The sequence below is a fragment of the Pteropus vampyrus genome, unplaced genomic scaffold (assembly GCF_000151845.1).
Source record: "Pteropus vampyrus isolate Shadow unplaced genomic scaffold, Pvam_2.0 Scaffold50, whole genome shotgun sequence".
NCBI lineage: Eukaryota > Metazoa > Chordata > Mammalia > Chiroptera > Pteropodidae > Pteropus > Pteropus vampyrus.
In genome coordinates, this window is record NW_011888831.1 from 7,826,808 (window position 1) to 7,845,697 (window position 18,890).

At 47.3% G+C, this 18,890-nt stretch overlaps 1 protein-coding gene and 1 pseudogene across 1 annotated transcript in view; both read right to left on the bottom strand.

The window, feature by feature from the left end:
* Window positions 1-13,242, bottom strand: part of KSR1 (kinase suppressor of ras 1) — a 148,495-nt gene extending 135,253 nt beyond the window's left edge. Inside the window, exon 1 of the mRNA XM_023530375.1 lies at window positions 12,622-13,242. Within this exon, the coding sequence (XP_023386143.1) occupies window positions 12,622-12,852 (231 nt within the window). The 5' untranslated portion in view covers window positions 12,853-13,242. The remainder of the gene's footprint in view (window positions 1-12,621) is intronic.
* Window positions 3,606-6,903, bottom strand: LOC111739443 (annotated as a pseudogene).
* Window positions 13,243-18,890: the final 5,648 nt, after the last annotated feature.

The window sequence follows — 18,890 nt, forward strand, 5'->3', positions numbered from 1 at the left end:
TTTTCTTTTCTCATGCTACTTTTCTCTGTCTATTGTCTTGTTTTTTATCTTTCTCTTTCCACTAAAGGAACCGCTATGTCTTCTTCACTGCTCTTTTTTTTCCAGTGCCTAAACAGTGCCTGGCACTTGGTTGATGCTCATTCATTCAGTCACTGAACGAATGGACAGAAGAAAGAAAGAAATGGCAAATTCAAGATGGGCAATTATACCTTAAGTACCTTATTTGGCAATTATACCTCAATAAAGCAATTTAAAAAAAGAAAAGAAAAGGAAAGAAAGGAAGAAAGAAAGAAAGAAAAAAGGAAAGGAAGGAAGGAAGGAAAGAAAGAAAGATGGGGAATGGTTTAACAAGGCCAAAAAAGTGGAGGTCAGGGGAAGACAAGAGGCAAAAATGGATTGCAAAGAAAATATGAGATATTCACCCAGGAGTACAATTTTTAGGATAGCTATCATCCAAAAAAGCATAAAATGGAGAACAGTTCAGCAACTACCATCACAAAAAATATCCATGCTCTTTGACCCAGTAATTCCATTCCTGGGAATTATCCCAAGGAAATGAATTCAGAATAGGAACAAAAATAAAGAGGTGCCTGTACAAAGATGATTCCAGTCATGTTGTTTATAATAGCAGAAATCTGGAAACAACCGAAATGTCCAATAACAGGGGAAATGCTTTGGCAAATTACAAAAATTACAGCACATTCACTGGACGAAATATCATGCAGCAATTAAAATGACCGAAAGGGGAAAAAAAAACAACAGAGAAACATGGACAAGTGTTTTAGAGTAATGGTAATGAGAGGGAGTTAAAAATATTGAATTTTTAAACTGTCCAGCACATCTTCTGTATTTCAGCGCCTCCTCACAAGAGTATAAAATAAACCATTCTTATGCCCTTTTAACTAACAAGAACACTGATGTTCAGAGCACTAAGGATCTCGCTCAAGGTCACAGAGCTAGCAAGGAATAGTCAGGATGTGAATGTGACCTTCTCCACCCAGGGCCCATGCATACCCTGAAGTCCTAACCATAGCCCTCAATGTCTGTCTAAGTGTTTGAGTGTTTGAGACTATCCTTTTCCATAATGACATCATGACTGTGCTTGGGAAGCCAAACTCAGAGATCAGAAGCAGCTAGTGACATGGAGCCTGAGAAACACTTGTAAGAATATAGCAAAAAGCAAAGTATAACAAAACAAACAAAAAACAACACGGAAAACCACCTTTGTTGGGGTCAAGAGACCACAGAAAAAAGAACTGAGAATGGTAAGCAAGACCAGGCTTCAGGAAGGATGGAGCAGAACCATGAGAAGAACCACGAAGGGCAAGGAAGCCCCAGGTGCTGCATCCCTTTTCAAGGCTGGAACCATGGAGATAGATGAGGGTTCGCAGGGAGCTCCTGGTGAACAGGGTCTGCCTGTACTCATCGACTCTTCTCCCAGGGCACACACACAATGGCACTTAATAAATGTTGGCTGAAATACACTCATCTCATGACATGTGGGTAAAGCAATGAGGAAAGGTAGAAGAGGAAATACTGAAGCCAGGGAGAGGAGAGGACTAGAAACCAGGACTGTCAGTGTGACTCTGCAGGGTCAGGTGCCAGCCTCCATTAAAGCCACTCATCTCAGTCTCAGGAAGTGCTGTGGGAATAAGAAAGGTCATGCACCATTCCTTGACTCCAGCTGAGAACAGGTTTCAGGTGCAGCATGAGATTCAGCTTACAGAATGAGGTGGCCTTCCTATGATGGCTTCCAGAAGCATGAGTAAGCTTCAGGGGAAAATTAAAACAGTCATTTCATGGGAAAAGGTATAGAAATTCTTCCCGGCCTCTTGGGGTAGACACAGCTCTGTCTGCAGGCTGAGGGCTGGACTAGACAACATCCTCAGGTCACTCTGCTTCCTTCAGACCAACTGCCCAGAGCCACCATTCTCAAAACCAGGCTTACTCAGAGCATTAACACCACAGATGACCCAAGACTGGCCAGAGCTGGTTATTGCTGAGGCTAGGGGATCACTATGTGAGGCTCCATCGTACCATTCTCTCTACTTTTGTGCATGTTGGAACGTTTCCATAATACGGTTTTTGTTGTTGTTGTTGTTGTTGTTGTTGTTATTGTTGTTGTTGTTGTTGTTTTAATGTAAACTAGAATCCAGGCATTTTACCTAAGAATCAGTGAGGCCTGGCCCCAGCTTTGGGTCTGCCCTCTAGAGCTAGACAAAGGATACCATCTTAAAAAAAATTCTATGCTAATAGATTTGCCAGCTGGGAGAAGAGTTTGCAAATGCAAGTCAGAAAAAAGAGGCAGGTAATTAAGACTGTCCTGGTTCAAGTCACAGGTTAGTCTCTCCTTAGCCTGTGACTCTGGGCAAGTCACTTAACCTCTCTGCACCTCAGTTTCTTCAACTGCAAAAATAGAGATAAAAATAGAACCTTTCTCACAAGGTTGTGAACAAATGCCACATAAGCTCCTAACGAGGGGGCCAGGCATGGAGTAAGCTTGCAGTAAAAGTGAGCTATTATGACACATCTATTTTGTAACATGTATAAATATTCATTTTGGAAACCACACGTCCATTTGATCAGTTATCTGGGGAAAATGAAAAGGAGTGCGCCCGGCACTTTATTTCTGAGACAGGTAGAGGTTTGGAGCGCACAGCTAGCGCACCTAGAAAGGCCCTAGCCAGCCGAGGCCAAGGGGCTAGAGAGAGCTCCTCCTATCAAAAAGCCAGCACCAGAAACAGGAAGCTGCTTCCTTTCCTTTCCATTCTGAGCCAGCATTTCCTTTTTTGTTTTAAAAAGCATTCCTTGTCTACAGCCCAGCCCTTCCCCTGCCTTCCACAGTCCCGGGCTCGAACACACCCACAGGCATCTGCATTTCTCTTGGATTGTTTTCTGCCCACCATCAGGGTCATGAGGTGCTTGGCAGACCCTGAGTGAGCATGCCCTTGGCACCAGGCTAAATGGCACGCAGGGCCAAGAGGGGACAGGACACAAGGACTCCAGGCACACAGACCTCTCGCACATTTTCCTCATCTTGTTGGAAGGATTAAGTGACATATGTCTTTAAGCGTTAGTGCGGTGCCTAGAACACACTCCGCTTCCCTCTGTAAAGTACCTCCCTCAACAAAAGGCAACCTTGCAGTGCTGGGTAAGTATACAGGGTCACCAGCTTCCCCTCAACCCACCAGATTTTAATGGGAACCACAAATGGAAGGAGCCTCAGTATTATAAAAGCAACAATTGCTGAACTAAGCCTATGATTTCTTGTCTTTTTCCCTGTTCATGGCTTAAGGATATGTTTCCCCAACTACCTTCAGTGGAAAAAAGATCCCCTGGACAATTAGGTTTGGGAATCCTTGCTGTCAGACTTCTCAGAGCCTTTAAAACACTAATCTTCATCTTTAGGAATCTCCAGGAGGGAGACAGCTGATCGGTCACATTTTCAACTACTGGAAGCTCTCTTTCGCAAGAGCATCTTGCAGAAGACAGTACATGAAGGGCTGCATTAAGCCCTTTCGAGGGTCCAGGGCTGGAGGGGAGGGGATCCTCAAGATAATGAGTGCCCAATGCACGAGAACAACCTGGTTATTATTTTTTTTTATTGTGAATATTTTATTTAGTCGTTTTTGTTTACAACTGAAATTCTGGGCATTCAAAATTAACATCCGTGCCCATCAGCTTCTTATAGACACCAGAAAAAGTTTCAACCTCGTGTTCCACATTGTTCCTCTGCGCGTTGTCCAGGTGTTGAACCTTTATGAGCCGGCTGCTGTCCAGCTTCACACGGATCCTCTTGCCCACAATTTCACTCGGGGAAGCCAAGTCCTCCAGGATGGCATCGTGCAGGGCTGCGAGGGTGCGCATCTTGGGATGCTTTTGCTTATTTTTTGTACGGCTTTTTTGCGTTGGCTTAGGCAGAATTCTCCTCTGAGCAATAAAGACGATATGCTTTCCACTGAACTTTTTCTCCAATTTGCACACTAGCCGGACTTGGATTTTCTGGAAAGACTTCAGTTGAGGAACAGGAACAAAGATTATAATAGCTTTCCGACCACCGCCAACTTCAATTTCCTTGGCTGCTGTTATAGTCAGCTCCCGGAGCTGGGCCTTGAGGTATGATTTCATCTCCAGCTCCAGCAGCGCCTGAGAGATGCTGGACTCTAATTCGTCCGGCTTCTCGCCATTGGGCTTCACAATTTTCGCGCTCGAACTGAACATGGCGTTCTCCTTAATGCGCGTTGCCCTGGGAAGAGCCCCGGTTACTTTTTAAATGTGACCTGTAACTTTTTTTTTTTCTGGCTAGCAAAACTCTGGGTGCACCATGAGTGAAGCCGGTCCTGCTAATCCATATAAAAAACAAACCCAAATTAATTGGCTAAATTGGGACTCAAAACCTCCAGGTGCCTTGCTAAAGAAAGCCCCACCACTCTATAAGCAGCTTATCTCATCAGCTTTGCAGAAAGCAAAACCCTCATGATCAATGTTGCAGACTCAAGTCTGTAATTTATGCTGTATGAAAAGGTATTTTTCCTAACTCTAGCTGGGCTACTCTACATGCTGCATTATGCTTTCTGTCCCTTCCTTTTTCTAAAACTTTAAACACAAGTCAGTTCATTTTTACAATTATTCTGAAGGGTGGAAAAATGAAAGCGGGGGAGAAAAACATCAAGCAAACAGAATGACTTCGGCTCCATGACTTTAAAAGGCAATCCACCCAGTTAAAACACACTGCCACCCACCAAGGCCAGGACAACAAATACAGATGTATATTAAATATATAGGTTTTAATTCAAACTGGCAGCAGTTTGATTTTTTCAATGCAGATGAGAAAAAGTCATGCCCGGGAATAAATGACAAAGCATTTTTGATACCAACATCTGTCCTCAGAGCATGCCTCTTTATCTCTACCTAGGGTCTGGAATAGGAAGAAAGACAAGATGGACACAAAGACATTGGAGAAAAAGGGTGTAACTTCTGAAGCAGTGGTAAACTATAATATTATCTTGACATTAAAACCAACAACAATGTCTCATGATATAGGATGCAAAATCTGCACAGATTGAAGATAAACAATAGGCCCAAGAAGAGTGGAGGTTCACCCACCCAAGTCCTAGGGGATCTTCCAGTAGAAGAATGAGAAGCCCTTGAAAGTACAGAATAGGTTAGGTTCAGAGAGTTCACTCAGTCTGAGCCAACCCTTTGGGCAGACTGGCTTTCAAAAATGACCCCAATGACAGGACATCCCAGACTACTTCCCAAGAATCTCTTCAGTCCCCAGGGTCCCTGAGACACTGAGACAGGGCTAGGAAAGCAAACCCATTTGCTTCCTCTTGCAGGAAATTGCTTGAGGCCAAAGATACCCCAAACACACACGGGAGGGTGAAATGGCAGGCTGCTGTTTACCAACAGTCAAAAAGGTATATTATCTACCTATATTATGAGCCCTCAGGTCTGACTCCCAGCTCAGTGCTCTTTTATGGAGCACTAATCACTTCTCCACTTTTTGTTAAGGTTATTCCCTAATATATATTCCTAGTAAGTCACGTCCCCTTCAGGCCTTTAGTTTTCTCACCTGCAGAAGGGTCTGGACCAGATGGAAATCTCAAGACCCTTTGTAGTCCTCCTAGGAATCCAAGACTCTACTAAATCAACCCCAAATCCAAAGCATACCAAATAGCTCTGTGATCAATATTTATGGTTGGTGAGGAAACCCAGGCTATAGTTCAGTGAGGTATCTTTGAAGACCTCACCATATGGTTGTACACTGCCCAGAGAGGACCACTCTCTGGACACAGAAAAACCTGACATCCAGCCCCCCACCCACTGTCTTGATGCAAGGTCCCTCTTCTAATTGGTCGGCCCAGGAGGCCCCCGCTTTGCTGCAGGCAACCACAAAACTAGAACACCCACAATCTTTGCCACATAACCCATAACCTCAGCCAGGGGGGCCATGTCCCATCTCCTATTTACACTCAACCTCAGGGTGGACACAGATGCAGGGGGCAAAGGGACAAATGCCTAGAAGCTGCCATTTATAAATCCTGGCATCCCTGCTGGGGAGCGGGGAACAGAGTAGGCCCTAAAGATTCTAAAGAATAGGACTGACATTAAATATGTCAGCAGACTTTGACCCAGCAAATTCCATTTCTAGGAATGCACTCATGCACTCACTGCAACACTTGGCAACAGCCTGAATGGCCAACAGTGGGGGGGCTGGTTTGATGAATTTATGGTATGACCACATAAGGCAGCCACTAACAGTGATGCTGCAGATCTGTGTGTATTAATGTAGACAGAAGGCATGTATAAGGCAACGAGCATGGTAAGCACATATACACATTTGTATGCAAATGCAGAGGATACAAACAATGGAAGAATGTACAGAAAATGTTAATAAGAATTAACTCTGAAAAACAAAGATACTCCTATCAGGCATGCCATTCCAAAGATGTATAGTTTACCTCCCAAGGACAATGGTCAGACCTCTTTGGGGGCAAGTTTAAAATCTTTGCTACATATGAGGGTTATACCAGTTGGAAATGAATGACACCAGATGGCAGAGCCACACATATGAGTCCCCATCTCTGAGTCTCTGCTTGGATGACAGCTACCAAGAGAGCTGCCTGACCCAAACTGGATTGTGACAGGAGAGAGAAACAAGCTTTTATTTTGCCTTTTTTAAACAATGGTTGAGAATGGGGAAACCTGGAAGAAATGCCCAGACCTAGAACGATTGAAGAACTTTACGCTGTTGCATTACATCAGTCAGTCAACAAATATGTCTTGCCATTAAAAAAAAAAAATCTGAGTAATGATGTGCTAATGATCTACATATTTTGCAAACCTGTTTTTAAGGTTATATAGTTATTTCTCAGGAATATATTAAATATTAGCTATCATAAAAAAAGAATTAACTCTGACAGGTGACATTATGGGTGATTTTATTTTTTTATTAATCTGTATTTTCTTTTTTATATTGAAAATATATCATTATATGTATTTTATAATATTTTAATAAAATTAAAAAGTTAAAGAATATACTGCTAACCAGAGAAATTATTCAAAAAGAATAAGGCAGGTATCCATTAAAAAATTATGAGTAATTTGATCTCTAGGCAGCTTCTCATTTCTCAGAATGAGACCAACACAGAGCTGGTTGCATCAGTTTGCTGACAGAGAGACCTGTCTTTGAGGGCGTGCTGGGCTGCACTTTAGGGAAGCGGCCCCAAGCCTGAGCTCAGAGGCTGCACAGCCTGGGGTGGCCACAAGTAGGCCCAGTCATCTGGAATTGAGCCAGGTGCCCCTGGGCAGGCCCTTTTTGCTACTGGCCACTTTCTTGGGCTCAGCAGCCATGACCCTGACCAGAATCCCCAACCATGGTTTTTAGAGGTAATTGGGAAGTCTAGGTTCAACCACCTACCAACTCAGTCTCTTAATCCCTCTGAGCCACAATGTCTTTATCTGCAAAATGGGGACAAAACCTCCTAGGGTCCTTGTGAGCATTAAATGGGGCAACATATGTCAAGAGCCTAGTGGAGCACTCAACACAGAACAGGTAACCGAGAATGTCTCTTGTTCTCCGTCTGCCCTCACTATGCATGAAGGTCATTCCCATAACCCCAAAGGCACCTATACAGCTTTCCCTCGGAACTGAATATAGAAAAAGATTCTAACCAGCCTATTCTGAAAGGATGTTCTTTTTTAAAAGCACAGCTTAGAGAAACATGGCCACAGACTTTGTTACTTTCCTCTACCAATGCAGACACTGCCACCAAGGACCAGGGCCTCTGCAGTCTCTCTCCAGATGACAGCCAACAGGCAGGTCCAGCATACTTATGGTGGGAATGAAGCTTTCCTGGATTTTGAGCCAACGAGGAGAGGGAGGCATTCACATCACTGTCTCTGGGCTCCTGGTCACACTAAGCTGGGCTGCGGCTCTAATAATGCCTCCCTCCAGCAGCCCCTAGGCTCAGGGAAACTGTAGGTCCCTCTCCAGGTCACCTCCAAGGAACGCTGGTGGCAAGTTTCACCATGGAAAATGTTGTCAAGGCTAGAGCTGACACCAAAGGGGAGAGTACCCTATCTACCTCTACATCCCTTCAGGGATGGCTGGGGTTAAAACCTTCAGCAGGGGGTTAAAACTATAGTGATGCAGCAGAAGTGGAGGAAGGCCATACTCTGAGGCAGTGGTCGGGTGACGAAAGGGAAACCAGGTTCTGCCAGGAACACGTGACTCAGGACAAGTCATCACCAAGGCTCTAGGAATATTTTCCACAAAACCAGAAGGTTAGACTGGTCCATCATTCAGTCATATTCCCAATTCTTAAGCACTCTTAGCAAGTCAAAGTACAGGAGCTGCTACTTTTTGCTTGTCTGCTCCCCTATTAGACTAAAAGTGTCCTCAAATACCAGGAGAGCATCCTACCTACCTCAGAATCCTTGCCAGAGTGGCTGCCACTAGGAGCTCAGCAAGCAAATCAGTAATAACTGGAGGTTCCTCAAAAGGACCTGATCTGTGAGCACGGATGGCACCTCTCTCCTTTCCCAGCAGTTCCACTATCCAGATGCTCCGGGGGGCATGGGGAGGGGGCCACAAGGAGAGCTCAGGTCCTCCACAGAGCAGGGTTCTGACCTCTGCCACAGCTGAGCTGAGTGAAGGTAAAGCCTGCATGATCTTCCCAGTAGCCGCAGCCACTATCCCCCCAACAGGCACCTCCTGGCAACTCCTCAGGAAAATAGCCAGTGCGTAGAGACTGCACCTACCACAGCTCCCCAGCATCCCCTTCCCAGCAAGGCCTATGGGCGAAGTCTTTTGTGGACCTTTTCTCCAGGTCAGCTTGCTTAGGAAGGACTTTCCTCTAGAAGAGCACAAGGTGGGGAGACCAGGCATAGCAAGAGCTGTCTCTGGAAATTACTAGCAGGCTGGCAGAAAAGGGGAAAGCTGCAGTGTCTACAAAACATGAATCTCCATAAGGTACCCCTGCCTCCCCAGTGCCCAATACAGACTTGGCCCAAAGAAGATGAGTAAATGAGAGAATGAACTGGTGTGGGGCTCCAGGCCCAGCCGTGAGGCCAGCTAGGTGTCCTTATGTGAGCACATCTGGGGAATGAGAACATTTTATCCTGCCTCAGTGGAGTTCTCAGACCCCTAGGAGGGTCTGATGAAGATGGGGTACCAGGTTCTGCTGGAATGAAGTACCCTCACAAGTTCTGTTTATAGATTCAGAACCTGAGTTCAAATTTTATCTCCCCCCACCCCTACCACCACCACCATGTAGAAAGAAAAACTGTGTGTGTGATAAACATTGGTAGATTTCCAGGAGAAAATCATCTGATTGAGAAGAGTCCCACACACTGGCTGGCAGGTAGGAGGTAAACATTAAAACTTGGCTCCTTCCATTCTTTTGGATCCAAACTGGACCACTACATGGAGAAAGTCATCACAGGCAGCCAGACATGGCTAACCGCTGCACACCATCACAATCTGTAATCGCAGGCACCAGCAGCTGGGCCCAGGGTCAGGGACTTGCAGGGGCATCTCACGTGATGTTTTTCCCACTCAGCACTTATTTAATGAAGGCCAGAGTGGGCTGGGATTCCTAAGACTTTGGGAGAAGTCTGGAGCAGTTGCGTAAGCCAAGCCCGCTGGTCAGCCCCTTCTTCAAAAGCCAGGAATCCAGTGTTGCAAGCATAGTCTCTGGAGGCCCTGGCCTGGTATGTGAGAGGAGCCTGCAGAACAGGAAAGAAAGCCAGAGTGGACATCACCACTGCCTCATGTGACCTCACCACATGCTGCTGGGATGGTTTCCTGGCCTGTATCATCAGCCTCTCAGAAATAAGAGCCAGCTGTAGAAGTGGCCCTGTGGCATAAATGGCATTGGACACCCACTAGGGAAAGTGTATAGGCAGAACCTCTTCTAGGAAGAATGCAGACTTACAGACTCACGATAACATTGTAAGTTTAAGCAGTCTCATCCCCATTTTACAGATGGAGAAGCTTGAAATTTAAAAGTCTTGGGACTTGCCCGAGGCTACAGAGAACTGGGACCCAAAACCAAAGCCATGGGCTTTTCTTCTGCTACACTGCCCCTTAATCATCAGGATTCTTTGAGTAATAAATCTGCCCTCTATTTTATCAGTTTGGTAAAACTGGACTTTAGAACCATTCTTAAACAGGGAATATTCTTTAAAACTTTTTTTTCTTGTTAGTCTTTTAAATTAAATTTATTGGGGTGACATTGGTTAATAACACATAAATTTCAGGTGTACAACTATATAACACACCTGTAAACTCTATTATGTGCTCACCACTCAAGGTCTAGTCTCCTTCAGACCCCGCTTTAACCCTCTTCGTCCTCTCCCAACAACTCTTCCCCTCTGGTAACCATCATTCTGTTTTCTGTATCTATGAATTTGTATATTAAACAGGGATATTCTTAACCAGGGGTTGTATAACAAACATTGATTCAGCCCAGTTGAGGCCCCTTCACCAAATCACACAATTTAGAACCAAAAGAGCCCACAGAGATCCACTCTAGCCTCCCTGTTCAGGTGAGGAGGCTGGCGTCTCCAGGGTGAAGTGATTCATCCAAACTAGCTTCTGAGGTCGAAATTACCATCCCTAAAACAACCCAGGTCCCTCTTTCTCAGGGAGTAGGGTGGACCTTAATCCACATAACAATGGAGAAGATAGGAGCTGGGTATTGGTCCCCAGTTACACTGCAAATCCCCTTCCAAAGCTGGCCTTTGGGAGGGTTTCTGGCTGCCAAGATAATCATCCAATAAACACTCAGGAGGGAGGCCACTGCAGGAACCAGCTGAGAGACCTAAATAGCTGGATGCTCTGGGGTGTCATGATGCCACTCCTTCGTCAAAATGAGTGACTTTGGAAATCAGGGTATCAAGAGGGCAAAGTATCATTTTCAGAAAACAAACAGCAAACAGTTCTCCTGTATCCACTCTGCAAACCAGGAGCACTTCAAAACTACATGGGGACAATCTGAGAGAGGCCAACACAGAGCAAGTTCTCTCATCCCAACAACATAGCAGTCCAACCAGACACATGCTGCTGGACAATGACCCCTCCTCCCAGAATTAAGCCACACAGGCTCCCTATTGTGTCAGTTTAAAAAACTGAACTTTGCTGGGCAAACACACTGGGCTATGTTCAAGAAACCAGTTTCTGTCTCCACTTGGAAAACAGAAGCATGCCTGCAGAAGGGACAGTTATGGCGGGAGGTTGGGGGCAGGTTGACTGGTTGGTTTTTTAAGCAAAGCCCTGGTCAGTACTGCTACAGCAACTGTAACAAAAATAATAGCCAGAACTGATTGGATGCTTCCAATGTCCCTGGTTTTATAGCTTAAGAAAATAAAACCAAAGGAGAGAAGTCACCCCTGAGCATTTTATATCAAACAAGGAATCACATTTGTGGTGTGCACAGAAGATTGGGTCTTGTAGTAATTACCACAAATCACCAGCTAGCCCTATGACAGCTGGCAAAGGCAATTAGCAATGGTGTGGGGGGGGGGCGGATTAAGGTTCTAATAAAACAAAATATCCCTAGATCTACAGAAGGCCAGATGTGGCAATGCAATGTAGAGCCCCTTCTTCAAGTCCAAGTTAGCTATTAACTGGTCTCTGGAATTCCACAGCCTTCCCAGCCTCTGGACAAAAGCAAGTTGGGAATGCACTAGTTTCTCACTATTGTGTATGAAGGAAGGGGAGACTCCCCCTTCCAGCACCCAACAACACTTTTGGCTGCTTCTTCCAAATCCTTTTAATACTGCACTTCCCAGCTATAATTTGAGAGAGGGGGGCGGGCATATCTTATTTCTTCTTTACACTAGAGGCTGTCTCCACCAGGAGCCCTTAAATAGTGTCATCTTCTCACCAAAGGCTTGTTCCCCAGCATAATCCTTCCTAAGCCAAAATCCAATGTTTGAAAGGGAGTGGGGAGAGTCGATATGAGCAGTGAAACGCTGTGGCAGTGCGAAAGGAAAGCACCAAATGCCTGAAGAGCAAAAATGCAGTTTCAGCAAACACTTTTTGAAAAGCGGCAGACAAGAACCTGGAGGAGAGGAAAGGAAGGGACAAGACCCTGGAGGAGAGGAAGGGAAGGGACAAGACAGGGTCTGGGGCGTGAGGGGAAAGCAGGGGACGACGGGCCTCTGCTCACACTTCAAAGGGACCTACCCCGGCCCCGCCACCTCAGCCTACGGCTAAGTCACACAGGGAAAAGTCCAGCGTGTGACTCAATGGGAGAATGCATCCTGAGGCCCAGCAAGCTGGAAATGGGGTGGGAGCAGAGGTGGGAAAGCAGGGGATGTCCACGCGCAGCCCACCCGCTCTCTGAGCCTCCATCCCAGTTCTCACTCCGCCCCTCCCCCCAAAACTCGTCCAAGGTGAGAGGCTGGTCCAGGATCCTCAAGCTGCAGCATCAGAGAGTGGAGGCGGGAGAGGAAGCCTCAAAGGGGGCGACCCAGGCTCAAGGATACAACTGAGAAAGGAGTGAACTGGGGAAGAGAAGGAAGTGTTGGGGGCCGCTTCCCAGGCCGCAGACCCCAGGCTCCTCAGGCCCAGCCTGGGTCCCCTACCCTCCAGCGTTGCGGCCGCCTTACCTCCAGGGTCCTGATCTCCTGCTGGGTGAGGTCGTTAGACACGGCGCATTTGGTGCGCAGCCCGCGCAGGCTGCTGATGGAGATATCAATGAGCTTCTGGAGCTGCCCGCACTGCTGCAGCGCCCGGCTGGCCGCGGCCCCGGCGCCCCCTTCCGCAGCCGCCGCGTCCCCCCCGCCGCCGCCCTCCTTCTTCTCTCCCATCGCCGCCGCGCGCCGTACTGCTCTATCCATGCCTCGGCATCGGGGCCGCAAGGTGGCCGAGGCGGGGAGCCCGGGGGTGTGGGCGCCTTTGAAGGGAATCCCCGAGACGGGAGGGCTGCACGAGGAGCGCCCCTTGGCGCTGTGGGAGCCGGGACGCGAGGAGAGCTGGCGACCGAGCCTGCTGCTCCCGCCCGCTCAGCCACCGCAGCAAAGCGAAAGCCGCGGCGACCCGACGGCTGCGGCTCCCGGAGCCTTTAAGTGGCAGCAGGGGCTGGGTCAGGGCAGCTGGGCATGCTGGGACTTGTAGTCCACGCCGCGCACTTGCTTCCCGGCCAGTGCCTTCGGAGCCCCTGCCGCGCGTCCTGCGCCCCGCGAACAGCGGTCCCGGCCTTCCACTCCGCGGTGGGCGCAGGCAGTGCGGAAGCTCCCGCCTCCGTGTCCCTGGAGTGGCTGCTCCGCGCCGACTCCGCCCCCAGGCTCCCGGAGCCCGAGGAGCCTCGTCTCCCCGCCTACCCCTGTCCCCCCACGCCTGCCTCCTGCCTGGGGGCTGCCTGCGACCTCCGGATAGGGTGGGGCAGGGACCCGTGGCCCCTTGGACCGAAACGGGGTTTGCATCCTGCAATTCCTCAGCTTCGACCAAACCATGGAAGATGAGGACTGTGGAGGTTCCAGAATTTCTATGTGGGTTTAGGGGTCGCCATCTAGTGGGAAGGGGCGTAAAGTGCTTGTCCTGTAGCTGGTTCGCAAAGCACGGGACTCCCTGTTGTCTATGCCAAAGGAAATGCTCAGGCATGGATAAAGACAGAAGAGCTTTCCTCTGGACCCTTTTTACCCTCTAATAAGTGTCCCATCCTTCTGCCACCCCAACCCAGCAGGACAGCGCAGACGCTTGAGGCGGCACATTGATTTGTCGTGCCCTTGGGAGCACTCTAGAGCCGACAGCCTGTGTTTAAATTTAGTCTCTACCACTCCATAACTGTGTGACTTTGGGTAAAGTTATCTCATCTCTGAGTGTCAGTTTCCCCATCAGTAAAAATGGAGTGATAATAGGATCTATCTTATAGGGTTCATATGAAGAATAAGTTCATGTATGTACAGCACCTAGATGAATTGCTGCCACATGTAGTCGCTAGATAAGTGCTAGCAATTGTTCCTCTCCAACCTCAGATCTCCTAAACATGGTCCCAGACCCAAGCAGTGGACATGGGTTCCTGAACTGGTAGTTGTCTGAGCCTTTCTGTGCCTCCTAACTCATCGTTCAGTCCCCATCCCATCCCCACCCCACCCCCACCTCCCACTGGTCCACATGTGCTCTATTATCTGGCTAAACCAAAAAGCCAAGACACTGATCAAAGGTCCCACACATTCATACTTCCAACATCTGCCAAACAGAGGAAATATCTGTCCTCTGAATTTTCTCTTGTGAGTTCCTTGGCTGCACAAGTGGCTGGCTAAATTATCTTTGTATCCTCTTCACAGAGCAAATACAGAGCATGGCACACCGTAGGAGCTCCATAAAGTTGTACAACCCATTTCATGAGTTACTATGGCAGATCCTGTGCTGAGTTTCTGTTTCTCCTATCTCTGGGGCAAGCTTCATAGGTTCTCTCTCTCTTCATCTGTTTTTGTTTTTGAGAATGTGGATTGGACAGGAGGTAGGGTCTCAGCTTTATATTCCCACCTAAACTATGCATATAGTCAGTACCGGTTGGCAGTGTGTATGACACCTTCCTTTGATTCGTTTGAAATTTCGAAATAAATATTAGGTTTGAAAAACAAAACTGTGATAACTTGAAAATGTGCTTTTGCAAACTAGCCCTCCTCCCCCGGAGATTTTCTGAAACAAAAAGAAGTTCCCTCCCCAATTCCTCTTCAATTCCTGACCCTTCCCTCTAAGAATCACTGATCCAATCCACACTTAATTTGTAACAGGACCCTCTGTGCTGTAGCTATGAAGCCTCCCAACCCTGACTGTTCCCTTAACCCCACCCCATTCCATGCAGAGCGATAATTGCCCGGAAAGAGAAACTTAACAATGGTTCTCAAACTTGACAGTGCATCAAAATCTCCCAGAAGGCTCCTTAATACAGAGTGCCAGACTTCATCTATAGTTTCCCATGCAGGAGGTTGAGGACGAGGCTGAAGAATTTGTGTTCCAACAAGTTTTCAGGCAACGCTGATGCTGCTAGTCTGGGGGCTGAACTGTGAGAAGCCTTGACGCAGAGGAAGATCAGGTAAGTAGGTCCAAAGCACAGCCTGGCTGTTTTAGAATCTCCCTTTGTTTAGAAAGCAGAGCAGCCAGGCTTGAGCGACTGACCCACTCTAACTCAATTCACAAGAGATTTCCTGATTAAGTGCCTATTTATGCATTTATATCAAGCTTATAATTTGCCATAGGGGGCCTGGTCAACACATTTTCCCCCAGGGCCACTTTAAGTGGGAAGCCAAATCCTGAGAGGACCACTGCTAGCCTATAGCATCCACACCTATCATGCCATCATGGCAATGGTGTCAGGACTGGAGACCAGGCAAACCCCAGTTTCCTAGCTGCTCTCCCACCAGGCTCCATGAAGCTAGTACCTCTTCTGTGGACACAGTCTTCTTTCTGATTTGTCGAAAGCATTCAGTAAGTCAGAGCTTTCCTTCCTGGTTCATCTCAGACACACTCCAGCATGTTCGTGTTCATGTTCATGTTTCATGCTTCCCAAACATGAAAAGGGAAACTACCATGTGCCAGGCTCTAGGATAGGTCTAGAGTAAAGGAAACCAAATCCTTATTCATGTGGAACAAACGTGAGCATGAGGACAGAAAATTAACAAGTCAACAGACACAGTACCAAAATAAATTCAGAGAATGGTAAGTGCTATGAATTGGGAAAAGCAAACAGCCATAGCAAGTTCCCCGGGGGATGAAGTGCTTCATTAGATGAAGTGGTCCAAGAAGTACTCTCTGATTATTGAACTAAGATCTAAATAAAGAAAAGCAGCAAGCCATGTGGAGCTCTTGGAAAGGGGCCTTCTAGGCAATGGGAACACCACGTGCAAAGGCCCTGAGGCAGGAACAACTTGGCACACTTCAGCAACAGAATGAAGGCCAGTGTGGCCACATCGTAATGAGAGGGAAGAACAGGAGTTGGAGATGATGTGGGATTGCTGGGCAGGGGCCAGATAAAGTAGGACATGAGCAGGAAGTTTGGATTTTTTTTCTAAGCTTTTGTTGCTGCTAATATGGTCCAAGATTACTGCATCGCCTAGGAGCTTGTCAATAATGCGGCGTCTCCAGCCCCACCCCAGATCAACTGAATCACAACCAGGATTTTAGCAAGATCCCCGTATGACTTGAATGTTTATTAAAGTTTTAGAAGCATAGCTCTCTAAGTACATGGAAAGAAAGCCATGTTCCTTGCAGGGAAAGTGTTTTAAAAGATCCCTCTGGCCACCATATAGAGAGTGGATAATAGAGAGGCAGGGCAGAAGCAAGAGCACTGTTTTTGAGACTGCTGACGATGCGAAGTGTGAGAGCAGGAGCAGCGGGGGAGAGGAGGCAATGGAGAAAGAGAGGGGATGGAGAAAGTGATTTGGAGACAGAGTCAACAGGACAAGCTGATGGATCGAACGTAGAAGGAGGAAAGAAATGATTTTAGCCCTCCTGGCCATATTGCCTCCACTCCTCCAAAGATAATGCAGGGTACTGTGGGAGGAGCCCTACCCTGCAGTCAGGTGTGGACACACCCTCAGGTGCCATAACCTCCACCCCCAGACCCCGCCACCCACAACATCATCTCAGGACTCAGTAGTTTTCTCTTAGAACCTAGGTCAGTGCAGGGGAGCTTTGGTTCCCTGGATTTCAACTTCAGTTAAATTGTCCAGGAAATGTGTGGAGTCACCCTGGAGAAATAGACTCTAGTATTATTATATACACCTATGCTCATTCATTCTCTCATTCTCTCATTCGTTCATTCATTCATTCATTCATTCATTCAGTAAGCAGTTAATGAGCCCCCAGTACATGCTCAGCACTGTGCTAGACTCTTGGAATAAGCACTTTATAGTTTATAGAAGAGTTTCCTTTGATTTCAGCTCACAGTAACCTGTATTGTCTTCCTAAGACCCTTCTCATGTTAATCACCAGCTAGAAAACACCTCAGACTGAAGTATGAATTCCAGAACAAAGCCTATGAGGTCCTTTGTTCCCGGGCCCTGCCAACCTCTCCAAGCTCCTCTGCTACCCAAGGCTTTTTTGAGTTCATGTCCCAGTTTAAGAATCTGATGAAAATGAAAAACGTCTCTCCAGAAAAGAATAATACTCGCACACTCACAGCTGTGATACAACTTCAGGAGATTTGTAGACCCCTTTAAGGGTATCCATGAACCTCAGGACTGTAGACAAGATTGAGAACCCTGCCTAACCGTTAATCCTCATTGCCTTCATTCAACAATCGTGGGCTACACCATGGAGTGTCATGTCATCGTGCCTTTGCTCAGGCTGTCACTTCTGCCCGTGTGCTTCCTTTCCATTTCCCCATATATACTTCTACTCATCCCATAGGTCTGGTTCACATGCCCCCTGCAACAGAATTCATCTTTCTAACTTCCATAGTCCCAGAGAATGTTGCACACTATTTTTGGTTCTCTCCTTGCCTGTTACCCTACCTGGATAGTGAACTTCTTGGATTCACATAGACTCCGCATGACCTAGGAAAAGTTCTCACCTCTCTGAGCTTATATTTTCTCATTTGTAAATAGGAGTATAATAATCTCTCCCTCCAGGGTGGCTGAGTGAGATAAAGGAAATAAAATAGATAGGCCTGGCACAGGACAGGGCTTAACACGTGTTTTAATTAACAAACAAGGCATTGCATTTTACAGGAGAAGAAACCAGGGCCTCTCTCAAGGGATACTGACCCCTGTGTGGTTTAGGTGCTCATTCTAGAACAGCGGTCCCCAACCTTTTTGGCACTAGGGACCAGTGCTCCTGTGAGAATCTAAGGCCTGATGATCTGAGGTGGAGCTGAGGCAGTGATGCTAGCGCTGGGGAGCGGCTGCAGATACAGATGAAGTTTCGTTCGCTTGCCTTTCACGTCCTGCTGTGTGGCCCGGTTCCTAATGGGCCATAGACCTGTACTGGTCCGCGGCCCGGGGATTGGAGACCCCTGTTCTAGACGACACATCGCCACTCCCTGTGCGGTGTGATCAGAACTAGCTCTGGGTCAGGTTGCAAGAAAGAGCCAAGTTGAAAAATGGCTTTCTTGGCCTTACAGCTAGGCACCCAAGTTGGCATGGGCTTTTTCAGAAAACATGGCAGGAGAGAACTGCTGTGGGAGTTGCAGGGAGAAACCAGTCTAGGGACGGCCAGTAGGTTACATGGGTGCTCTCTGCTCCCAGTTACCACTCCAAACCACTTATCCTCCCCTACTTTCAAGGCCTTGTCCCTCTGAAGTCGTTAGGGTGGTTTCTTGGATCAATCTCCCAATCACTTCAACTCTTTCACTGGGGGCTCCAGTTTCCTCTCCACCTCTGTGTTTCATCATCATTCATTGTCATTATCACCTTTTCCACTGTCACCCACTTCATGGCCTTCCTTCCCTCCTTCCCTCATGTAGACTGGAAGCTCCACCATGACTGTTGCTCCCTAGCTAACCTCCTCAGTAAACGTGACCCTCTTTTCCACTACATGAACCTGGCCGGGTCCTAGCCTTCATAAAACCCGACTCTTTGGCTTCTCTAGGCCTGCACCAGAGCAGCTGAATGATGCTGGAGAAAAAAGCACGCAGCCCTGCTGATGGGTTGTTCTTTAAATTCATGACCACAAACCTCAAATTGGCACTTCTAATGCCTGGCAAGCCTACCAACCTTTCCTAGAAAGGTCATTTTCCTGTTCTCAGAGATGGCTTTTTATACTTCCTTCTATCTCTACAAACTACCCTGCACTCCTCATCTTTCATTGAGAAACTAGAAGCCCAAATCAACCAGTCCTCCTGCCCTGTGCCTGTGCTTCCTGCCTCTCCTCCTGTAACCATAGAAAAGATGTCCTGTTCCAGCCTAAGGCCAGCCACCCTCTGCTTGGA